Source organism: Protomyces lactucae-debilis, assembly GCF_002105105.1.
Source record: "Protomyces lactucae-debilis strain 12-1054 chromosome Unknown BCR37scaffold_13, whole genome shotgun sequence".
NCBI classification, from domain to species: Eukaryota; Fungi; Ascomycota; class Taphrinomycetes; order Taphrinales; family Protomycetaceae; genus Protomyces; species Protomyces lactucae-debilis.
Window position 1 is genome coordinate 280,330 of NW_024468005.1, and position 23,079 is coordinate 303,408.

Genomic DNA, 23,079 nt, shown 5'->3' on the forward strand with positions numbered 1-23,079 from the left:
TTCGCAGTCAATTGATCCTTGAGCGCTTTTGTGATCGATCGCAAATTGCAAGACGCCGAGCTCGAAACGTTGGCCGACATCTTACATTTGCAAATCTTGTTCCCCCACTTCGTAGGCACGGCTGTTCCTGATTCACCAAGGTGGTCCAAGCACTGCCATTTACCATTAAGCAGCTGCACAATATTCGAAACCTTTGTGTTGCATTGTCGCTGGCAGTTGGCATCACTGACTACTTCACTGGCCTCCGGGAGTAGATACAGTACCTCGAAAGTCAGACAACCCTAACTATCCCGCCCTCCAATCTCTTCAGCAGCAGCAGCAGTAGCAGCAGCAGCAGTGGTGACCAATCCGCCACAAAACAACAAAACCTAAAGCGACCAGTGGGATTTGTTCATTTGCAAAGCTGATGGTCGTAATGCAAGTGCTGAGAAGTTCCTCAATGTTGGCCAAAGGGTGGATGAGAGCCTCCTCTTATGCTTTTCGGATCTCCGTCTTTCCGTTTCCTTTAAGTCGTATTCTGAGCGAGACCATTCTCTTTCGTTGACGTCAAGTGAATGGTGCATTTCATGCTGACCATGCGCAGTTTCGGGGGTTTGCTCTGAGTGGTCGTATTTTGGCCGGCTTCATGAGTCTAGACGTGATCTATGTATTTCAACAGGATAAATTACTGCAAGGCTGAGTTCTCACAAGACAATCAGGAGTAGGTCACTTCTGCGTGCATTGGCCATGTGCAGATGCGTGTTGAGTTCATCAGTGAGCGTCCAGCCCATCTGAGTAAGTTCTTGGCACTGACACCTCCAGATCCAGCTTCATGACACCAGCAGCTGGTACATGGTAGAGCATCACGCAGGCAACAGCGCATCCATCTTCCTAACCTTTGACAGCGAGTCTCAATCTTCGCTTTTACCATCGAGGGTCGGCGCATCGCTCTCAGCATCCTCGTACTATTTGTGGCCCATCGGATACAAGAGTACTTCAAGCGATTCACCTAGCTATACGCGCAGCTGGTCCTTCACCCAGCAAGAACTTCTCGACAAGATGCCAATTGGACGGACGCTACTCTATGGGTTCGTTGGCTTTGTCGCGCTCGGCACCGCCTTCTCCATGTGGAGCGACCCGCTCGAGCCAGAGATTGCAGCAGCTTCCAATAATCCAAGCGAATGGTCCGTTGCCAAGCTCAAGCGCTACTTGCAAGAAAATCATGTGCCGCTGCCGGGTCTTGATCAGGCAAGTTCGAACTTGTCGGCGGAGCAGCAGGCAGAGCAACGTGCGCTTGTACTAGATGATTTATCGCATAGGCAGCTCATAAAGCTGGTCAAGCAGCATAGACAAGCCACGCGCAGACCAGCACAAGAGACGGCTTCTGCCAGTGAGCAAAGTCCTTTATTGGCAAGCGCGTCAGCTGATGCTGCAAATGAACGTCTTTTGAGCGCAAGCAATTTGAAATAGCCCCATTACGTCGTGTATCTAGAAACCTCTATTTTTCTTCAAGTCTGAATACCCTCGTTTGTGTCATGACTGCACGCCTCGCTCTGCTCAAGATGCGCTTGACGTCCGGTTCTTCCTTTTGTCGCCCACTTTCTGCTTCCTCCACCAAGCGCCCACCGAATTCCTGAAAGAGCCGTTCTGCCGTTTGCATGGCTCGTGTACTCACATAACTGCTGAGGACGAGGTTGAGAAATTCGAGGTCGATGGAGAAAGTCATGTATGCACCCAACGTACACTTCTTGCAGAGCGATCTAAGACCTGAGGCAAAAGTCTCATAGACATAGTCGACCAGGTACGTCAAGAGACGTTGTAGCAAGAGCGGCGTGGCATTGCTCACTTGCGCATGGACTTTGACCAGTAACAGAACCAAATTGTACGCATAACTTGACACATCCGTTGGTAGGGGCAACCGGAGCACATCGAATTTGGTGGTCGTCTCGGCACTGCTGTCCGCCGGCCGCGTTTGTTGTGATGTTGAAATGTCGTTAAAGTGGCCAAGCACAATCCCTTCCAGCTCCAATGCTTTTTGCTTGCCAAAGTTGCTGAAAATCTTGTCGTCATACTGTTTCAGCATGGATGCAATCTTGCCGACATCTTCTGTAATGCCCACTTGAAAGGCGCTCTCAAAGCTGTTTACCATACGCTCAACGGTGCTATGCCGCATGACACCCAGATTCGCAAGCGTCAGGAGCTTCTTTGCATCGACATCCAAATCAGCAAGCACCACGTCCGCTTCCAGATACATAACAAGAGGTGGCTGCTGATACGTCAATGTCATAAGACCATTCGTGACGGTATACACATTCTTGAAGAATTGTTGTCGAATGTTGCCAACGAGCCGTTGACTGAGACCAAGCACCATATCCGGTGATCCCGTTTGACTACCTGCACCATTTGCATAGGCCAACGCGCGAATACCATCCACCAAGGCTTTCTGAAGCGCAAAGAAGACTTGGGGAAAGGCAGTACCATCCACTTGCGTTGTAGGTCGAGCTTGTGGAGGTGGAGTCGCGCCTGGCAGAACATTCTGATGGGCAAGTTTGTGCCAAGTTTCCAGATGTGGAAGGTGCTCACAATCCGCCTGCCACGCTTCACATACGGCGCGAATGAAGCGCTCACGAATACTTGTGACGAGAGAGCGACATGCATCGTCAATTTTGCTGCTGATGCGTAGAGATTTGAGGGTATGTGCGCCATCCATAATGAGCGTCATGATGTGAGTGAGCCGAACGACTGTAGAAACAGATGTGGCGTAACCTGTCAAGAAGGAAAATTCTGCATCTGCAGCATCGGGCGGCAACGTTGGCAAGGTGGGGCCTTCGGTTGAAGTTTGTGGTGTGACGGGCGACTCTGACACAGACGCAGGGGAATAAATTGACGGAAGATCCTTGATGGGCTTTGACAGCCAGAACTCTGCAAAATGGGTACAGAGCGCGGCGACGCATTCTTCAGCTTGCGTGCTGACTGCTTGTCTCTCTGTCGCCGAAAAGATGTGATGACGTTTTGAAGATCCTTGTGGACCAGATGGAAGCAGGTTCAATGGACGCGTGCCACCAGACAATCCTGAGCCAGTTCCACAGAACTCTTGTACGACAGACCATGACTCTGCGATTCGCTGTACTTGTGTTGTCCAAAGACTATCCACCAATGCATCCAAGGCTTTCCAGAAATTTGCCACTTCGCCCATATCCAGCGTCAACGCACTCTCCGTCATTGGAAGTTTCGTTGCACTGGCAGGCGAAAGCTCAGCCGAGATGAAATTGTGTAAAGCTGTGATGCGTGTCTTTTTCTGCTCCACAGCAGACCCTTTCAATCTCGGGATTTCAACATTGCGCCGAAGAATCTCGACATGCGTGCGCGTCCGCTGCAAGGCAACACTACTCTCTTCCTTGACACGGGCAACACTTTGCGTATAAGCACGCAAATATGGATTCTCTGCAACGCCCAATTCCAACAGAGTATTGCACGTCTTGACAATTCGGTCTGGCTTTTCAAGCGTATCGAGTGAGCGTAGAAGAGTTTGTTCATAGGCCTTCATCACGCGTTCTACTTCTGCCCATACACGAGCAAGCGCACGTATATCGCGTTTGGAGGCAGCTGCTGAACTTGGATTTGCGGATGATAAGCTCTTGTGCGTTTCATCATATAGAGTGCTGCCCTGCTTGAAAGCTTTGAGCAAACCGTCCGTATCGCCGCGTTCAATACGATTCATCAAGACAGATGGCAGTGCAAAATGCTCGCTGTAGCGGTCCAAAATACCGAGCGACATTTTGAGCTTGTCTGCCTTCCGCTTGCTCTCAACCATGGGCTCAAAGATTTGAGCTGCACGAGCTGAGCAATCATACAGCTTATCCTTGACTTGATCGGTGATGCCACCTTCAGGCTCTTCCTTCTTGTCCTTCTGAAAAGCAGATGGTCGACGCATATATGTCGGCATCTCCTTAACGGGACTCTTGTTGGTTGCCGGCGTTCGCTTCAAGAACTCACTCGAGATTTGTGCATACACATCATCAATCGTCCCTTTACTGCCAACAAAGCGATCAAAGTTGTCTTCAACGAGTGACCGCAGACTACCAGACTTGTCTTCGATTTCGCGAAGCAAGTTGGCTTGACCACGCTTCAGGTCATTCGGCGTTGCTTTACGATGAACATCGCGAATATAGCTGCGCGCGTTGAAGTGCTTGCTCGAGACTTGATACTCTGTAGGGACATCTCCGCCGCGAAGAATACCTGCAGCGCTGAGTGATGCTGGTATATTGGTGTCCAATCCAAGAACTTCTTTTGTTGTGGACGACACACTGTTGCGCACTGTGGATTGGTCTACATCTTGCCAGACGTCTGGCGCATGCGACGTGATCCCGTAGAAGGCAAGAATCGGGTCTGCCATGGCCTGGCCTGTGCTCCGTGACGCGCCAGTTGGGTGTTGCTTGTTGTGGGCGTTGGTTGCAGTTGCACGACGAGAACACAAGACCACACAGGCTAACACAGCTCAGTCAGCCTCAGACTCAGTGACAGCTGCAGCTGGCCGTTGAGGAGCGCTTCTCCTTGGACGAAATGAGGACTTTCGCTTCTTCCAGATGTATCTAGGCGTAGACCATGAATGTCTCCGCTCAGCTGCTGTGCTTATGCATGCATAGATAGGCATCATTCGAGATACCCTTGTTACTATGGCTCCGTTTTACTCTTGCAAGCGTGTCGTATCAACCACTAGCGCAACGAGAAGGCGGATGCTGTACGAATCTTTCTGATCCCCTTGTCATGTCGAGCATGACAGACATCTGTCTCGTTCAGCAGGCCGTCTAGAGCAGTGCGACCATTCTCGCTATGCACTCAAGCGTTCTCGCTCATTCATATGGAATTTACTACTTAAGTGGCCAGCTGCCTACCACATGATATCATTACTCGTACTTGCAGGTCAACGAGCCTCAGAAGCAATGATGTTTCTGCCGATACCTGCCACAACTACTTCGCCAACCTATCCTCGACCTTCTTCCGTTCCGCAGCAGCAATCGCAGCCAACTCCTCCTTGCTTGCATTGTGATCCGCAGTGACCTGGTTGAATGGGTTGTCAGGATGCTTGGAGAACTCCTTGTATGCCACATCCTTCATCTGCTGCAGCCGGAGTCCGCTCTTCTCTGCCTTCATCTCCGCTATCCTGCGTTCTTCAAAGGCAGCATAAGCAGCTTTGAAGCGTCTCTCTGGGTGGCGATCAATATCTGATGCAGACAGCCCCTTGGACCCTTTATTCGCCTTACTCGACAAGGTCAATGCATCCAGCGCATCGTCGATATTCGTTGCAGACAAGCCAGGAGCCTTGGCTGTTGATAGGCCCGCATCCTTCATGAAATCATCAATCTTGCCAGTCTTGCGTGCGGCAGCCTTGTCGGCGCCTCGAGCGGCGGCAGTCGGCTTGCTCGGAAGGCTCTTTGCCTCTTCCGCCTCAAGCTTTGCCTTTTCTTCCTTCTTCCTCAGTTGCTCTGCACGCTTCTCTGCATCCTTGTCTGCCTTGGATGTTCCCTTTGCACCTTTGGACCACTGCTCATCCTCCTGTGCGGCCTTTTTGACTGATTCTGCTGCATTTTTCTTGCCAGAACTGTCTTGTCAGTGAAGAAGTTATGAATCTTTAGTCTTACGCTGCCTCTGCCTTTTCTGCCCTCTTCTTTGGGTTCGGCATGCTGAAGTAGATGTAGAGATCGTTCCTGCGAGTTGATGCGTCGCTTTCTTGAATTTTGGCGCGACCAAGAAGCGACACACTCGACGGTACAGCTCTCGAGCAAGACGGGCCCAGCGCGGCAGCCATGTTTGAGCGCGACAGGTCAAAGTCCGCATGGCGACCCTCCTCCTACTTCTCACAATCCCTCGAGGATCGCCTCGAACCCTTTCTCGGTCAGCGCATTTCCCGCAAAGCACGTCTACTCTTCTTCGACCTGACCCTCTTTCTTGGCCTTTTCATCGTGCTTCATGCTGCATTGTGGGGAGGTGATATTGAGATGAAGCTGCCGGATTCTTTCAAAGACGTCGTAGCAGCGCCGAAGCAGCCGCAGGCGGGTAGTCAGGCTTGGCAGACCCGTTTCACCACACAACAGCTCACTGCGTTCGAGCCACAAGGCGAATGGGACCCTTCTTCCATCCAACGACTTTGTCGATCAACACAACAGATCCCTGGCCTATACTTTGGCTGTGTCACCGAGGACACCCAGTACTGGGAGTCTCGCAACATGATCCTCCTCTGTCTACGGTATGCACTTCAGATGGGCGGTAGTGTGGTGATGCCGCGTATTCGATACCAGTCAGAGCTCGGCCCTCTCTCAAGCTACTTCGATTTGACTGTCTTTCGAAAGCGAATCAGCCAAGCGTGCCCACAGATGCAATTTGTTGAAACGAAGCAGCAGATTCCAAACTATGATGCATTGACGACGACTCCGGGTCGTCTCGATCCCTACGACTTACCAGGGCTCCGCAATGTTCCTGGTATACAAGAACATGCCATGGGTAATTTGTACAGCTTTCAAGCGGCCATTCGTGATTATATGCAAAGCAAGGTTGATCGACAACCAACAGAAACAATGCCCGTCTTTATCAATCTATTCACCGTTCATTGGGGTTGGCCCGCGTTATACGATACAGTTGACTTCTGGTCCAATTGGGGTCGCTTGCTCATTCCAGCACGAGATTACCGGTCCCTTGCAGCACATGTATATGACAGTATGAAACACTCGACGCCACACTTGACGACACTCCCAGGAGAGAATACGACGTCACCGAGTTACCTCTCACTTGTACTGGTCCATGATGAAACGGCAGTTCAGCAAATGAGAGGGATTCTCAGCCAGCCAGAAGTCAAAGCACTCGATACCAGAGCCATTTACCTGGCAACGCGCGATCATGATGGCGAAGTTGTCAGAGCTGAAATGACAGAAGCCATCAAACTCGCCCAAGAGCAAGGGTATCATGTCGAGACGCGCATCTCACTCATGCATTCACCGGATCAATCACCCGCGATAGAGCATGTCACCGAGTCCGGTGTCAGAGTCACAAGTACGGGTCGAGCCACGAGTAACCCAAGAGACAGAGAAGCCTTTGCAGCCATCAAGAAATTGCGGTTTGATCGAGGTGAGATTATTGATTGGATCATGCATCTACGCTCAACCTTATTTGTGTCTGTTTTGGTGGCCGACTCGACACATGCGTATGCACGCAGTGTTGCAGTCTCAAGACATGCGTGGGCTTGTCCTGATATAGTTGGCGCATTGACACCGACTGCCAAGGTCGAGTTGGCGCGGTTCTTGATATTGTCCAACATTACACTTGCGCAATACATCACAGCACAAGCATCAGGCAAGGTTGTCGTTGGCGAGAACCCAATCTCCATTGAGGCTGAAGTCAGTGCTGAGCAACAAAAGGAAGCAAGCTGGCGTGCCAAGTATGAAATGGATCCGTACTTTCGAAGCAGCCAGGACCGAGATGGAAGGTCGGTCCTCCTCAGAGATGATCGAAATGAATACTTGTACAGTCAGATGTGGCCATAAAGGCTTTCCGGAATAGACGATAGCAGAAAATAAAGAGTACTAGGTAAGTTATGATAGAATGCTCTGGCGAGCATGGAACGATACTTTCTTTGCATAAAGATATAGACAACGGACCCCGAAACACGCCACTCACATCTCCAAGATGGGTTCGGGCACAGGGATGTGTCCACCATGCTGCATCTGGCGCAAAGCCATCTCTGCATCGCTCTCCGTCATACCACCCATCAATTGAGGCATGTGGGGCTGGTTGGCCATCTGCTGCAAGTTGTGTAAGCCATGCTGCAATTCTGGGTGGATCTGCTGCTGTTGCTGGAGATGGTGAAGTTGGTGGTGGTGTTGCTGCTGGTGTTGCTGATGGTGATGCTGCTGCTGCTGCTGCTGGTGGTGGTGCATCATGGCGGCCTGCTGCATGTCAGGCGAGTGATGGCGACGGGGCGTGTTGTTGTGGCTAACATTTGGCAACACTGGCTTCACCTTGAGCCCACCAATCTCTTCGCCAGCTCGCAGGGCATCCCGCACGTACTCGATGAACTCCAGGGTAGCCTCGAGATCCTTCTGAGACTCCATGTCGAATCGAACGCACAGGAAGTACTGAATGCCATGCTGTGCAAAGATTTCAACCTGTGTACGCAACAGGCCAAGACGCCAATTGAGGTATTCGGGTCGAGGAGCCATCTTGCAGTAGCATCGGTTGCAGACGACGACGCGAGGAATCTGGTCGACAGCCTTGGATTTCTTGCCAACGTAGTCAGACACGATGGGCCTAAAGTTTGAAGTCTGCACTTCATTGCATTCGTAGCATTTTGCCTCCACTTTCTTGTGCTTGGGCGTATCGACAACAGCAGGCGTACCATCTTGCTTCACGAGAGGGCGTTGCTTCCCTTCACCCTTGCGAGAAATCACACGCATAGGCTTACCATTCTGCGTTCGCTTGGCACGCTTGAGTGGGTAGCCATCAGCATCAACACGCGGTTTGGCAGGTCCGCGCTTACGTGGCGCTTTGGTCTTGACTTTCTTCTCTTCCATTTCTTCATCATCGTCATCAACGCCATTGTCAACGACTGCGTCTGGGTCTGCATCACTATCGTCCGATGCAGAAGCGGCGCCTTCACTTGTCTTACGACCACCCTTTCGTTTGCGCTTGTTGCCGCCGACCCTCTGCTTACGCAACTGCTTGGCGAGTTGAGAGAGAGGAGGCTGAATGGTCGATTGGAAGTCATCTGTAGCTTCAGCGCGTGCAGCAATATAGGACTCTGTCGGTGCCTCGCCAAGCTCCTCGTCCTGCTTGGCCGACATCTCCACGTCATCACCTGCGGGAGCGTCGACATCGTTGCTGTCTTGTACATCAGCCTTGGGCCCCTTCTGCTTGCGTGTTGTCGATGCAGATGCACTAGCGATACCGCTGCGTCCTCGAGCAGCAGCGGGAGGAGCTAACTCTACTTCCGTAGCCTTGGAGGCTTGTCGAGCACTGGCACGTCGTGGGGCAGTCTCAGTCGTTGCGCTGACTTTTGCTTCACCGCGCTTCGACTTCTTACTAGGACTGGCAGGCTCGTCCGCCGGGGTCTCCTCACCACCAGCGGCGTCATCTGAAGTCTTGTTGAGGAAGAAGTTGGATGCATCTGAATGCTCGGTGCCTTTCTGGCCCTGTTTCTGGGCGCTCCCAGGCTCACCTTGCTTGGCGGAGGATAAAAATGGCATGGTCGGTGAGAGTGCTTGGGTGGACTCGGTGTCTTGCTGGGACTGCTGCGTGTTGGGTGTGTTGCGTCGAGAATGGAGGAGGCAGGGAGGATGGGCGGCGAGAGTGCGGATTCCTCTGTGCGGCATCTCGTCGTGTTGTTTATGCACGTGATTTTGGCTGCTGACAGTCACATATTCGGAGGTTGTCAAAAAGGTGAATTCAGCGTCCAATCAAGAAGACTGTTCTTGTAGGACGTTTCATTCAGATCAAGTGTCAGTTTTGCCCATGAGAGCCATTCCCTAATTGAATATATAGGACGCCGTGGTCAAAGCTTGAGTGTATGTATCCCGCTCAGGCTGCTCTGCGGCATGCTGCTAGATGCCTCCTCAAAACGAGTTTCACCACATCATCTGCTGCACATGCCATTGCGCAGCACTTCCATGAACTCGACAAACACTAGCTGAACGTGATTGCTACCTGCGTGCCAACGAGAGACCAGCCCTTGCCAAGCATCTCGCCGCTATATAGATGATCACAGACACAACAGTGTCTCTTCATCCTCTTCACGCTTACACATCATGTCTGCAAGCGCGAACCCAGCACACTCAGCTGAGGCTAGAAAATGTGAAAGAAGAGACAACCCCACCGTCGCGTGGGTTACAAGCAGGAGACTTTGTTTGACAATACGAAGTAACAATTGTTGACCGTGACGAATTGACGAGATGACCATATGCGTGTCAATTTCAGCCCTATGAAAAGTAAAACATCACCATTCAAACCAGCAGGTGATCTCTGACTAGTCGCTCTTCATGACTCTATTAAAGTATAGCACTCGATTTCAGATGACAGCTGCAGCATGGTTCTCTAGCTAGTCACGACACTTCACCAAGTAATCGATCCGTCAGTTCCGAATATGCAGTCTGATGCTGCGCCCCTGCAGCTGTATCATACTACGCTCGACAAAACACAAGTGCAACTCCAGAATGCAATCAGCCCCTGAGAAGAGTCAGAGAAATGTGATAAGAAGGCTCCTCTCCGCGCAGCAGCTGTTCACCGATTCTAAACAGCACAACCAAATCGAACTGAGCGTTAAGCAATCACTTACACGATAGCTCACGCCGATGATGCACATGGCTCTGTTGCTACTGCAGCTAGCATCACCACTAGGCATCTTCGGTGTTTTGGCACGTAACTGTCGGCAAATCGTTTTGATCAGTTGGGTCAACGTCGGTGGGCTAAGCCCTCATCAGCACATGAAAGACAGCTGTGTCAAGAACGTACGCACAGTTGAGGCTCGAACCGAGAGTATCTTCAATTTTGTACTACCTGCAGAACAACAGATGTACGAAGCGTTAAAATCGATTACAAAGGCAGATACCAAAGGTTGCTTGAATTCTGAGAGGTACGGTCCTATGACTCTATATCCTAAGGTTCCACGATATGATACATCCGATCCACATGGTTTCTTGATGAGAAGGTACTTTGTCTATACGAACAGATTCGATTTTCGAATTAACTCGTACCGTCCTAGTGATACTGTCTGCTGGTATCCTGTCGCTGCAAGCGTCCTTCCAAGAGTACACAAAGATAGAGGCTGCAACTGGTATGACATCAACGCCGATCTAACAAACAACGCCTATTTCAACAGCACCAACATACTATCAAAAGCTTCGCTTACACAAGCACCAGCGAATTCCTTCTTCTATTCTTGGGTCTTTGACAACAAGCCGGAGGAAATGCACTTGTATGGCCTCAATACAAATGTGCATTGCCAGACGCCTCATTTCGGATGATGTGGACGTGGTATCTCGCTTTCATGCTTCCCTATTTCACCGGGTTTTTTAGGCCTGAAGCTTGCGCGTTATGTTTACTACGCACAACAAATCTTGTCGCTGGACTTACTTTCACAACAAAACTTACTTAGGCTTAGCTATAGGCCTTTATCTACGTATTCCGTAGTCCTTAAGCCTTCCTGATATTCCCAGCTTCATTGTTCTAAGCTTAAGCCCAGAGTAAGTAATGATCAAGGCTGAAGAATTTGTCATTGCTGCGGCCGAGCTCTGAAAATAGTTCTGCGATCGCTTCGATTGTAACAATTGGGCTTAAAGGTGTCTCGCAGAGCAGGGCGAGTCCTCGTCGAAGACACTAGGCAACAACAGAGGTACTTATAGATGACCTCACCACAGTACAAAGTCGGTGACTGAAGAACGAGGCAGCAGAAGGCTTTCCACTTAATCTTATCGACTACGAGTAGAACCCTGGACCAGTAAGACAAGCAACAACACCAAAGTCTCGAAGACTATGGGCGACGTGAGTCCGCCGCCGACGTCTAGCCAGACGCGCCAAGAGACAGAGAAATATCTCAGATTGGTCAGGCGAGATTAATGGACTTGAGCCGGAAGACAGAGACTGTTGAAGATGCTGAAAGAGTTGTTCTATGTTATTGATGACGAGGTCTAGATCGATCGCTGTGAATGTGCACAGAAGAATAGCTGCGAGGTGAAACCAGGTGTTTCAGGTGACAAGGCATCTGAAACATAGGACTTTGATGAGCTCGGCAAAGCTCATCTCGATTTGGGACTTGTACTTCTTGTGCGTAGGGAAGTTCAATACGCTCCAATTCAGACAAATGCACATCTTCATAAATCCCCTTACTTAAGCTCGTTGCTCGCATTCAGATCGCTCAAAATAGCTATGTCAAATCTGGTACATCGTGAGTCAAGTCTTCGGCATCAACGCGTTCAAGCGCCATTGACAGCTCCTTTGTCTGCTTGGCCGTATCAAACGCAACGCCTGCTAGCCGCTGCTTATACTCCTTGCTTGCTCCATGAGCAGGCTGTTCAGCAGCGCCATTCTCCATATTCCTCAAGCGAGAACAGCATGATTCAAGCGCCACGCGAATCCCTTGAAGCTCTTGCCGCAATGAGCGAGACTCCTCAGAGGAGAGATATGCTGGCTGAAGGAGAGATGTCGCAGTCGTGACTGAAACGACGATATCGCCAATGAATTGCTGAAGGACCGCTGGCTTTTGATCTGCTCGAATTGCAGCGAGGAGTTTTTGGATGGATGTGACAATAGCCTCAGTTTGCGTTTCGAGGGAGACCTTGAGGTCTTGCAAGCTGTCTCGTTTTGTGGCTGCTGAGGGTGGTGCAGGTGGTGCGCGGTCAGGTGATGCTGGTGGTGGTTCAGTCACCTGGAAGCTAATCTTGTGTGGCATTTCCGCTTGACCATGCGGTGTGAAGGGCAAATCGTCATCCACATCTTTTTGAGCGACAGCCGTTGCAACTCTTGGCAACTGTAACTCAGGCTCCACCTCTGCTTGCTGCGGAATACTGCGAATCTTGCAAATCTTGGCCAACTCAATGACAGTACTTGTCAAATGACTCGCAGCTGCATCAACCAGCGAGACTGGCGAAAGTCCTGCACTGCCAACGTGGTTGCGACAGGCAATCATGAGATTATTGGCTGTACTGCTTAGACGAAGCATCAATTTGGCCACTTTCTCCTCGCTCTGCTCGATGCCGCTTTGTCGGATATCCAATTGAATGGCCTTGGTTGCCGTGACGAGGGTTCGCATGGGTTCCAGTACAAGTTGCGGTTGCATCCGTGCGACACGTAGCAGCTCATCAATCCCGCCTTGGAATTGAGCGAATGACAAGTCTTGAATAGCACCAGACGTTGAAATTAAACCTGCAGCAGCTGCCACGATGCCATTGGTGGTGCCATCTGCTGAAAGCCCTCCGCCAGGTGCAAAGAATGCAGATGTCACTTTGACTTGTCGCAATGCCAGTTTTGATTTCTGGGCTTGTGCTTGCCAAGCGCTCGTCTGTTGTTTCTGCTCAAGTAGGTCTTGCGCAAGCTTTTCGAGTTGTGCTTGCATACTTGATTCACGATCACTCATTTGGCGAAGGTCAATCATGAGATTGTCGAGTGCTTGACGCATCTCCGTCTCAACACTCTGCTGGTCCGTCAATGACTTCTTCACTCGATCCAACTCTTCTTGCGGAGCGGCCTGCTTGACTTGTTTTTGTAGCTGTTGCACTTGTGACTCTAGCTTGTCATTGCGCTCGAGTGCCTCTTGCAACGCTGATTCAAGATCACCACGTCCTGCCGCGCGGGCAGATGCTTCTCGTGCAGTCACTTCAAGCACCGCCAATTTGTCTTCGAGTTCCTTGATGCGCAACTCAGACGATCGGTCAGCTTGTCTGGCTGGTGCATCACCATTCGTCTGACTTCGTGCAATGGGTGAGCTCTTGCCATACTCACTCGACTGGGCGGAAGCAGTATCAAACTCTGTCCCTCTTGACCGAATTGGAGCTTGGACTTGCTCCATCAGGTCTTCATCGCCGTCATCATCTTCCACCATCGCAGACTTGACAGGGATGAATGTCGTATTTCGCAAGTTAGGCTTTGGCTTTTCAGCAATGGGTGAAGTAGGTAGTTGTGAGCCAGCAGAGCCACGCGACCGAGCATCTTGACTTGTATCGGTGGACTGCCGCGCAACATCAGGAAACCGCCTGCCAATCTCATGATACACATCCGCTGCCAAGTCGCGAAACCGCGTCATTGTCAGCGCAGACAGTCGTTCCCGAGCTTGATTGCGTTTTGGGTGGTAAGCGGCATCAGGCTCGAGTGCAGGAGGTCCTGGTCCGCCTTGTGCTGCAAATTGACGACGAAGCACTTCATCATAGACATCTGTTGAGAGTTCTTGGAATTGTGTCGCTGAGAGACGTGTCAGCTTTTCACGCGCCTTGACCACCATCCTCGGGGGTACAGGTTCTCTGTCCTTGCCTAGGAACTGTCCGAGTACCTGCCAATGCCGTTGCGCAGCGCGTTCAGCTTGCGTAATGGCATCTTCTCCAGGTACACCAGCAAGACTTGACTGACTTGCAGGTATCCGTGGGGCTGGCGTCCACTGACGGTCTAAAGCCGCTGTACTGCCTGCCATACTGCCAGATGCGCTGTGGTAGGTGTGGTTACTTTGTTCGCTGACACTGCGCTGGTATGCGTGTCCGCCACCGCCAGAAGTATAAGTATCGCCTGACCCTTGGGGATAAAACGGCTGCTGTCTCGCACCGTACACGTTACCGCTCGATGCTTGCCGAAAGCCCGTTGGCGATGCAGGGTTTTGATAAGTGCTGCTGTTGTTGCTACTAGGCTGTCCCGGTGGATGTTGTCTATACTGTGAGGGCCCTGCATGCTCTCCAGGAGCAAAGCGCGAGCCGCTCATGAAGGGGCCGGAGTAGCGATGCTTGGTGTTTGTGTACTGTGTGTGTAGTTGTCTCTTTTGTGTTGTATTTTTTGTTGCACATTTCATCAGCAGCCGACAGGGGGTTAGACTAGTATAGAGTATAGATTAGACTAGACTAGTATGGAGTATAGACTAGTATAGACTAGACTAGTAGTACTGCACACTGTGCAGGATTGGAAGCAGCGGATGCCTCTCCTGCCACGCAGCAACAATATCCAGGATCGCCTCATCCAGCTCTTCCTCCGCTGCACTAAACTCATTCGCCAGCTCCAATATCGCTGCACCGCCCTTGAAGGCCTCTTCTGCATTATCCTTGATGTCGACATTGAAGATGTGCACCATCCTGTCTGTCGCCACACCGGGCTTGCTACTGCGTAAGAGCAAGTCATCACAAATGGCATCAAAGACGCGTTCCTCACAGGCAAAGACAACATCAAAGAACTCCTTCCCTTCCTGCCATCGCTCAGGTGCACGTTTGATGTGTCGATTACGATCAATCATAGCCAAGAGACCATTCGCTTGGTAGAGCCTTGTATCTTGCTGCTTGAGCTCTTCAAAAATCTGCTGGTACGGTGTACCGAAGTTGTAATTGTTTGGTCGGTCGATGGATGGACCGGGTAGACGCACTGCACTGCCTGTGCCATAGGAGCAGACGTTGTAGCCGGCGTCTTTCAGGACTTTATGGGCTTGCATGGAGCGGTTGTTGTTGGAGGCGCATACAGTAGCGAAGCGCAGTGCTTTGCTGGTTTCTGCGTCGGCAGCTGTGGAGGTCATGGCGGAGATTGAGCAGTAGGAGAGAAGCGATGTCGATACAGTAGAGCAGTAAGAGTAGATAGAAGGGAACTTTCAAGGAGTAGATAAAGTAGAGCAGAGAGAGCAGATAGGGCAGAGAGAGTTTGGTTGCGGTTCAAGATGCGCAAACGAGCAACGACGCACAACCGACACCCTACCCGGCATCCTGTATATCCTCCCTGGGCCTCTGTCCTCTCTCCTGCTGCGGCAATAACGCCCACGCATCTCTGCACACTCCCTGGTATCGGCATTGCTGCAACTTTCCTCATCGATTATCCGCTCAAAAGGCGACTCCGAAGCATTGAACAACAGGCGTTCGGCGGACCCTACTCGAGCTCACCCAATTGTACATTCTACCTATCTATTGCTTTGGCGGCCTTTAGATCTCAGTATACGACCATACAGATCCTTCATTATAAATGGAAACACAAGATGAGTCAACGCCGCCACCACTACCCATCCTTACATCACCGTCGAGGACACGGCTACACGCAGAATCCTCACAACGCAACTTCACAAAATTGGCGTATATCCCGCGCGATTTTGCCTATGCGCACGATGACCCACTCTTTCTGCGATCCACGGAGACTGCGCCGAGTGATGCAACGGATCGAGAAGCTGCACAACGGCGAGCTGATATAGTTGCTGCTCAACGCGCGAAACCGGCAACACAGCCACTACCTGAAAATACGCAGAAACGCGATGTGGATGATTCGAGTAGTGGCTGGACGGATCCACCGCCCTGGCTTGCTCCGACGTCGGGTGGTACAACCCCTACCGGTGGTCATCTGGAAGAAGATGCGCAAGACTTGGGAGAAGGCGAAGTACATGGTCGAGCGATAGCGTTATTCGATTTCACACCGGAGCATGAGAATGAATTCGCATTGGTGGAGGGACAACAGGTGTTCATCTCTAGTATGCATGGACTCGGTTGGTTGGTGGCCGTGGATCCAGTAACGAGTGATTGTGGGCTGGTCCCGGAAGAGTACGTGCGGTTCTTGGGGGATGATGAAGTTTGGGCGCTACAGGAGCAAGAAGAGGGTGAAGCGATATCGACTGCTGCATCTGACGGTGTTGCTGCGCAGGATGACGGCTGGGTGGACGAACCGCATCACTCAGACGACAACAACGAGACTGAACTCACAGAAGAGCTTCGCAATGTCTTGACGGCTGCAGAACGGGAAATGGCTTCTGCAGAGTTTCGCAATATGGAAGACGACCTTCCCTCATGACCTTATCACTTTGCCGATTCCAAGCCAGTCATTCAACGCAATGCAACGCAACGCAACGCAACGCAACGCAACGCAACACAACACAATACAACACAATACAGACGAGAAGGAGGTCCTGTACCAATTTACTTTCTTTTGGGTTTGCATACACCTGGTCCCTTCCCTTGTACAAGACTCAAATGTTCAATAAAACCTGTCTATGATTTTTTTTTCTCGTAATAGCACAATCAGGTCGTCTGCTGTAATGCCAATGTTCCTGCCTCACTTGCATCATACTGCTCCAATGCAGCGGAAAGCGTTTGAATCACTTGAAGGACCTCGCTAAAGGTATTGTACAAGGGAACAGGACTTAGACGAACGACATTGGGTTTACGTTCATCAGCGACAATGTGACGATCCAATAAATAACCCATCACAAATGGCATCACACCGGTCGGTGAGAATAATACAGAAAGCTGTGCACCACGCGCTGCTGGATCTCGTGGTGTGATGATCTTGAAGGAAGGTCTTGAACCGGCTCGTTCGAATGCCGGGTCAGCTCGTAAGAGATGCTCCATGAATCCCGTCAATAAGACCGACTTATCCCTGATGGCTTGCATGCTCGTTTGTTGGAAAACATCAAGACTTGCCAAGAGCGAAACGACATTCAGGACAGAAGGATTGGAGAGTTGGAAACCGGCAGCACCAGGTGCTGGATCGAATATTGGATCCATATTGAAGCGTGTTTGTGGATCATGTCCCCACCAACCCGCCAAACCTCGCGTATTGCGATTCTCTGTTGTTGAGGATGACCCAGGATACCGTGCCTGCTCATGCACAAAGATCCCACCAATCGCACCAGGGCCAGCATTGACATACTTGTAATGACACCAACATGCGAAATCAACCTCCCAGCGATGCAGTTCTAACGGAACATTCCCGACCGCGTGTGCGAGATCCCAACCAACAACTGCGCCTACTTCATGACCGGCACGTGTAATGGTTTCGATATCAAAGAATTGACCCGTATAATACTGTACGCCCGAAAAGAGAACCACTGCAATTTCATCACCGTGAAGTTGAATGGCTTCCAGTATATCTGCCGTATCGAGACAGTATGCGCCCTCTTTTGGTCCCAGCGGCAATAATGCATCTTCTGGATCTAAACCATGTAGTCTCGCTTGTGAAGCAAATGCGTACATATCTGATGGGAAGGCCTTGTGCTCAAATAGAATCTTCCTTCTTTTGCCCTGTGGCTTGTAGAATGCACAAAGCAATGTATTCAAGTTACTCGTGAGTGCTCCCATCACAGTGACTTGAGAGGGTGGTGCACCCACAAGCATGGCAGTGCCTGTCGTGACTTGTTGTAAATCAGCAATATCCTTCCATGGTCGATGATGCGGATGATCAAAATGTCCCAAGACACCACGACCTGCCCAAACGTCCAATTCAGCGGTGACGAGGGCGCGTGCTGCAAGTGGCATCAAACCGAGTGAATTGCCGCAGAAATAAACCGCATCGTTGTCGTCATTGTTCTGCGGTACTGTGGTTGACGTGAGAGACGCAGCGGTGGGTATTGAGAAGAGTCTACGGAGATGAGGGAGACTGACTGCTTGTTCGTCCATGTATTTAGCAAAGTCTGCTGATGCAAGCGTTGTTGCTGGTGAAGCATGGAGGTAGTCCTCTAGCGATTGAGCGGCCGTCATGGCTTGTGAGCTTCGTATGGTAGATGATAGCTGGTAGTATGATTTGCGTATCAGTAGTAGATGTTTTGTAGCTTCAGTCGTATCAAGCACTTCTCGGTGACGTGTGGTGTTGCAGTCGACTGAGACCTTGTTGAAGGTTCAAAGCACAAGCAAGACACACGCAAGTCCTTCGGGTCAGTCGAGTAGCGCTTACAAGATATGGAGCAATAGTCAAGTAACTGTCAGACTTGTTGGAGGAGCGCCAAAGCCTCTGCACCATGTATTTGGCCAATACTGCACCATGCACTGTTCATCACACTAGTAGGTCTATACGTCTATGAAGAGTCGAAGGCCCTGGTGCGGGAGAGACGGGCGACACGGGCAACAAGACGGTGGGCATACCTGTCCCGGCTGACTGTGTAGAAGGACATGGAAGGATACGCCTGCAGCTGGCCATGACTCACTGACTCACTATCCAGGCCATCTCGCCCGGCACTGCCGAATCTCGAAAACTTAAAGGCGCGACACCACCACCATCTGTCAGTTACTGAGCAGCTACAGCAGGTTCAAGATGAATGCAACTTCCCTCATCCACGCAGATGATCATATCGAATCAGCCTGTGATGTTGCCCCTCCCATCCACATGTCAACAACCTACGCCTACACGTCCGACAACAAAGTCCAATCAGCCATCTACTCACGCCTGAGCGTGCCTACCATTGAACGCTGCGAGGCAGTGTTGCATACGTTACTACAAGGTTCAGTCACAGTGACGTATGCGAGTGGTTTATCAGCCATCATGGCACTTTTGTGTCATTTGCATCCTGCACAAATCTTCCTTGAGCGCGCTGAACATGGTGGGTATCATGGCACACTGGGCGTTGCTGGGATTATTTCTCGCTTGAATGGAATGAAGGTGCATCACCTCGATACACTCGACACAGTGACACCTGGCAAGGGAGATGTGATTTGGTTGGAGACGCCGCTGAATCCAACGGGTGAAGTGACTGATATCGCACACTATGTTGAGATTGCCAAGAAACACGGTGCTGTGGTTTGTGTTGATTCAACGTTTGCACCACCGCCCTTGCAGAATCCATTTGAGCAAGGTGCCGATTGGGTGATGCACTCTGCAACCAAGTATTTCGGTGGCCATTCGGATTTATTGGCTGGTGTGATTGCTGCTCGTCCAGGGTTGGGTGATGCAGAGAGCCTCAAGGAGCACTTGATTGATGATCGTGAAAATTTGGGGACAGCCATGTCTGGTCAGACGGCGTGGTTGTTGTTGAGATCGCTACGGACATTCAAGATGCGAATTGAGCGACAAGTTGCGAATGGAGCGATTGTGGCTGCACGCATGGCAGAGTTGGTGAAGGAAGGCAAGTTGCAGAAGGTAGTGCATGGCTCGTTGCAGGAGGCCGAGGGTGCTGCGTTTGTGAAGAAGCAGATGCCAGGTGGGTATTCGCCTACCTTTGCTATTTACTTGAAGAACGAGAAGCAGGCATCGACTTTCCCCAACAAGCTGAAGCTGTTTCACCATGCGACGAGTCTGGGTGGTGTTGAGTCTCTTGCTGAGTGGCGGACGATGAGTGACTCGCAGTGTGACAGGACGCTGGTGAGGCTGTCGATTGGTGTGGAGGATGCTGGTGACTTGGTTGCTGATATTGAGCAGGCCCTGGTGCAGGTGTCTTCTCTGTAGTGCATGTTGTAGACTATTTGGCGTGCAATCTGAATTTGTGTCCATGAAGTTGGCATGAATTTTGTGCACTGTCCCCGTGTCTCCCTCATCTTTCCCCCTTCTCTCTCCCTTTCTTCTCCCATTTTCTGCTCTTTTCTGCTCTCGTCTCCCTGCTCACCCCCTGAAACTCCGTCCCTGTTCATGATGATGCTGCTGATGCTGCAGCTGCTGTCGTACACACGTTGATCTCCCTATACTGGACTCTATCTACTGCTGCCGTCGCTGCTCTCTTCTTGCTACCCGCCGCTGCGATAGGCAATCATGCACTTCCAACAGAACCTCCCCTTCTACCGCCCTCCTGTATGTCTCTTGCGTCGTTGAGAAGCAGCATGAGAGGATAAAAGGGCAACCCATCCTTCGTCCTCCTCTTCCTTCCCTCAACCAAACCATCCACACTACAGAAGCACCCTTGCTAACCACCTCTTGCACACCAGCTCCCTCCCTGGCAGCAAGGCATACACAGAGACTGGTCACAGCACACACAAGAAACAAGAGATTGGCACGAATCAGTCGTACTCAGCACCACACCCCTCCTCCCAAGAGAAGGATCTCTCCAGTACACACCCCGCCTCGACATAGAAGGAGACGTCGTCATGTCAGACATGACAGAGATTGCCCTCATTGAGAAGCTCACGGGCGTACTACGCAAGGGACGCGTCAAGACGAATCTATCTCGTGATCAGCTCGTGACCAACATCGTCGACGCTACTTGGCCCGAACCCGTGGCACGCTGCTTTGTGGTAGATACCAATTACTGGCTCGCTCACCTCGGCTTGCTCGAAGGACTCATCCAGCGATTCGATCAGTCTCGTGTCTTGCTAGTTTTGCCCTGGGTGGCACTTGGTGAGTTGGACGGCCTCAAATTACAAGAGAAGCGCTACACCGGCACCAGTCAATCCATCTCTGTTGCAGAACAAGCGCAGCGTGCCAACAAGTTCATCAGCAAGCATCTCGGGCATGCAAAGGGTCTGTATGCTCAGCAGATTGATGAAATCATTGATCCCAACCAAATCAACGATGATGGGATCTTGGATTGTGCGCGTTACATCAAAGAACGTCGCAAGGTGCCAGTCACACTGCTATCCAATGATGTGAATCTCGGCAACAAGTTCAAGGTCCTCGGCATGGGCAGCATGGTTTGGGAAAATGGACTCCAACCTGACGATGTACTGCGACGCGTGTTGGGCAATTGGAAGCAAGGCACATCAGACTACCTCGCTCGTAAAGAATCTGTGCAGCTCATTCTCGACTCGGATGATGATGACGATGAGCATATGGCTATGGACGTTGAGGTACCTCCCTATCTATCAGTTTTGGCTTGACCACTTACTGACTACAGCGTACGCCAGGACCAGCTCAACAGCAGCCCTATCAAGGCGCTGTACCCACTCCGGACCCACAACGCTACCAGAATCACCCTCCTGCTCAACAACACCCTTCCAGACAACCACAAGGTCCACGACCCGAGCAACTCTCAAGCGGTGGTTTCCAGCAACCATCACACGCATCTCAACGACAAGCCGAGAATGTCACCACGACTCCCATGTGTAAGTTGCTATACTCCCTCAACTTCCGAAAAAGGAAGAACCCCTGAGTCCATCCTTTGCTGACAAAGTCTTAGCATTCACTCCACAGACGACATCTTCAGCACAACCAACAACAATGGAACCTCCATCCATTCGTCGCAAGAAACGCGATCCCTTCGCGGAACTCGATGCATTCTTAATCAAAGACGAACCAACGTATGAAACGCGGCCAATCTTGACAAAGTCACAACGCGGTATAACACTCCCCAGGATCTCTCGACCACGCGGGGCGCCTAGATTTGATCCAACGGCTGAAGTGGCGCCCGAGAACCAGCCTTTGTATGGGTTACTGAAGGAAGTATGTGAAACCATCCTGAAAGCCTGTCCTCCCCTTGCCTTTCGACAACTCTGCTTGGATCTCGGTGAGGAAGAGGCAAGTTGGGTTTGGCCACGCATTGCAAGTGAGCAAGTTGAGGATCTAGAGACGTTGTTGGGTTTGATGCATCGGAATTGGTCACCGACGTTTAGTTCACTCTTTGCCTCTTATCGATTTGGACCACGCACGCCATACCTCGAAGTCTTCTTCATTCCTGTGTTGTTGGAAGCTTGGTATCTGGGCATGGTGTTTTGTACGAGCTCTGGGTATACCACGCTAGATCCAGCCCAGCTCTCTGATTGTGTCGAGGGCTGGGCCGATGTTTGGAGGAAGTTGGGGTCAAATGTTGAAACAGTAGCAGAAGCGAATGCGAGGGAAGCAGTGACGCAGAGCTGGACACAGCAAGTCAATGAGATCAATGCACAGTTGGCGACTTGATTTGCCAAGGACAACAAGCCTGCAAGAGTGGGTGCGACGTGATTCATGAAAGCATTTTACGATAGTCATAGCGACATCCAGCGAGATAGCAAGACCCTGCATACATAGCGAAAAGAAGAACAATGCTGAATGCTCCTTTCTTTGTTCCGAAGCAATCGCTATATATCCATCTTACCGGCTGCTTCTTGATCAGAATCATCATAGCTGCCGGCACTGGACATACTCTCATCTTCACTCTCATCCTCATCACTCGCAGCATGATCCACGGCTTCCTTTGTTGCATACTTGTTGAGGTAATCCTTCACTTTCGTCTCATACGCTCGAGGATCCCGCATCAGCAAAGCTGCCGCTTCGCCATTCAACGGATCACTTGGGTTGGGATACCGTAGTAGCTGTGGTAGAAACACCTCAAAGATGTTAATCATATCAAACATGGGACTCCAAGTCTGATTAATCACATCCAAACACACCGACCCGGAGATCTCATCGATATTGGGATGAAAGATGCGATTCATGAAGCCGATGCTGGGAGATTTATATGGGTATTGATCAGGGAGTTCCACATGGACTTTCCATAAACCACCATGAAAGGGCGTTTCATGTGGGCCGTGAAAACGAACATAGAATTCTTGCATGTTGTCATTGACGAGGGTGACTTCGTAGTCTGACATGAGCATCTTCATGACATCTGTTTCGATCCTTGATGGAGGTTAGTACGAGTGAAGCAGTAGAAGGATAGCTTACCGTCTCTTGGGCGACGACATGGTCGTGTCGCACAATCAGTACTATTGCGTGGCGCTGATAAGAGAACGATGCGCGCGCGCTTGTTGAGTAGTGATCCTAGACACAGGCGCACAAGTGAAGCTT

At 50.9% G+C, this 23,079-nt stretch overlaps 14 protein-coding genes across 14 annotated transcripts; 7 read left to right on the forward strand and 7 right to left on the reverse strand.

Annotated features, from left to right (window-relative positions):
* Positions 1–831: 831 nt before the first annotated feature.
* BCR37DRAFT_393809 (uncharacterized protein) lies at positions 832–1,449 on the forward strand (the record flags this gene model as incomplete). Its single annotated transcript, XM_040871361.1, has 1 exon — positions 832–1,449. One exon carries the CDS (start codon positions 832–834, stop codon positions 1,447–1,449), a length of 618 nt encoding a protein of 205 aa, XP_040724337.1.
* Positions 1,450–1,463: 14 nt separating this feature from the next.
* BCR37DRAFT_70216 (exocyst complex component Sec5-domain-containing protein) lies at positions 1,464–4,446 on the reverse strand. The gene has a single exon (XM_040872442.1). It carries the CDS (start codon positions 4,373–4,375, stop codon positions 1,478–1,480), a length of 2,898 nt encoding a protein of 965 aa, XP_040724338.1. The 5' UTR covers positions 4,376–4,446; the 3' UTR covers positions 1,464–1,477.
* Positions 4,447–4,950: 504 nt separating this feature from the next.
* Positions 4,951–5,662, reverse strand: BCR37DRAFT_403090 (uncharacterized protein; the record flags this gene model as incomplete). Its single annotated transcript, XM_040871968.1, has 2 exons — positions 4,951–5,581; positions 5,622–5,662. 2 exons carry the CDS (start codon positions 5,660–5,662, stop codon positions 4,951–4,953), a joined length of 672 nt encoding a protein of 223 aa, XP_040724339.1.
* Positions 5,663–5,786: 124 nt separating this feature from the next.
* On the forward strand, positions 5,787–7,517 carry BCR37DRAFT_393812 (uncharacterized protein; the record flags this gene model as incomplete). Its single annotated transcript, XM_040871362.1, has 1 exon — positions 5,787–7,517. One exon carries the CDS (start codon positions 5,787–5,789, stop codon positions 7,515–7,517), a length of 1,731 nt encoding a protein of 576 aa, XP_040724340.1.
* Positions 7,518–7,581: 64 nt separating this feature from the next.
* BCR37DRAFT_404909 (uncharacterized protein) lies at positions 7,582–9,341 on the reverse strand (the record flags this gene model as incomplete). The annotated part of the gene is made up of 1 exon (XM_040872070.1): positions 7,582–9,341. The coding sequence occupies one exon, from the start codon at positions 9,339–9,341 to the stop codon at positions 7,647–7,649; it is 1,695 nt and encodes a 564-aa protein (XP_040724341.1). The 3' UTR covers positions 7,582–7,646.
* Positions 9,342–10,325: 984 nt separating this feature from the next.
* On the forward strand, positions 10,326–10,988 carry BCR37DRAFT_388169 (uncharacterized protein; the record flags this gene model as incomplete). Its single annotated transcript, XM_040870599.1, has 1 exon — positions 10,326–10,988. The coding sequence occupies one exon, from the start codon at positions 10,326–10,328 to the stop codon at positions 10,986–10,988; it is 663 nt and encodes a 220-aa protein (XP_040724342.1).
* Positions 10,989–11,887: 899 nt separating this feature from the next.
* Positions 11,888–14,425, reverse strand: BCR37DRAFT_393814 (uncharacterized protein; the record flags this gene model as incomplete). The annotated part of the gene is made up of 1 exon (XM_040871363.1): positions 11,888–14,425. One exon carries the CDS (start codon positions 14,423–14,425, stop codon positions 11,888–11,890), a length of 2,538 nt encoding a protein of 845 aa, XP_040724343.1.
* Positions 14,426–14,546: 121 nt separating this feature from the next.
* Positions 14,547–15,345, reverse strand: BCR37DRAFT_381129 (RNA polymerase II subunit A C-terminal domain phosphatase ssu72). The gene has a single exon (XM_040869619.1). It carries the CDS (start codon positions 15,218–15,220, stop codon positions 14,594–14,596), a length of 627 nt encoding a protein of 208 aa, XP_040724344.1. The 5' UTR covers positions 15,221–15,345; the 3' UTR covers positions 14,547–14,593.
* Positions 15,346–15,365: 20 nt separating this feature from the next.
* On the forward strand, positions 15,366–16,584 carry BCR37DRAFT_70438 (uncharacterized protein). The gene has a single exon (XM_040872446.1). The coding sequence runs from the start codon at positions 15,658–15,660 to the stop codon at positions 16,468–16,470; it is 813 nt and encodes a 270-aa protein (XP_040724345.1). The 5' UTR covers positions 15,366–15,657; the 3' UTR covers positions 16,471–16,584.
* A 113-nt stretch (positions 16,585–16,697) lies between these two features.
* Positions 16,698–18,074, reverse strand: BCR37DRAFT_349029 (pyridoxal phosphate-dependent transferase; the record flags this gene model as incomplete). Its single annotated transcript, XM_040867890.1, has 1 exon — positions 16,698–18,074. One exon carries the CDS (start codon positions 18,072–18,074, stop codon positions 16,698–16,700), a length of 1,377 nt encoding a protein of 458 aa, XP_040724346.1.
* Positions 18,075–18,430: 356 nt separating this feature from the next.
* Positions 18,431–19,923, forward strand: BCR37DRAFT_70234 (putative trans-sulfuration enzyme). The gene has a single exon (XM_040872444.1). The coding sequence runs from the start codon at positions 18,706–18,708 to the stop codon at positions 19,831–19,833; it is 1,128 nt and encodes a 375-aa protein (XP_040724347.1). The 5' UTR covers positions 18,431–18,705; the 3' UTR covers positions 19,834–19,923.
* A 171-nt stretch (positions 19,924–20,094) lies between these two features.
* BCR37DRAFT_381134 (PIN domain-containing protein) lies at positions 20,095–21,268 on the forward strand. The gene has a single exon (XM_040869620.1). It carries the CDS (start codon positions 20,466–20,468, stop codon positions 21,192–21,194), a length of 729 nt encoding a protein of 242 aa, XP_040724348.1. The 5' UTR covers positions 20,095–20,465; the 3' UTR covers positions 21,195–21,268.
* BCR37DRAFT_381136 (uncharacterized protein) lies at positions 21,210–22,319 on the forward strand. Its single transcript, XM_040869621.1, has one exon. The coding sequence runs from the start codon at positions 21,535–21,537 to the stop codon at positions 22,210–22,212; it is 678 nt and encodes a 225-aa protein (XP_040724349.1). The 5' UTR covers positions 21,210–21,534; the 3' UTR covers positions 22,213–22,319.
* A 51-nt stretch (positions 22,320–22,370) lies between these two features.
* On the reverse strand, positions 22,371–22,976 carry BCR37DRAFT_403094 (ubiquitin-protein ligase; the record flags this gene model as incomplete). Its single annotated transcript, XM_040871969.1, has 2 exons — positions 22,371–22,911; positions 22,957–22,976. 2 exons carry the CDS (start codon positions 22,974–22,976, stop codon positions 22,371–22,373), a joined length of 561 nt encoding a protein of 186 aa, XP_040724350.1.
* Between the last annotated feature and the right edge of the window lie 103 nt (positions 22,977–23,079).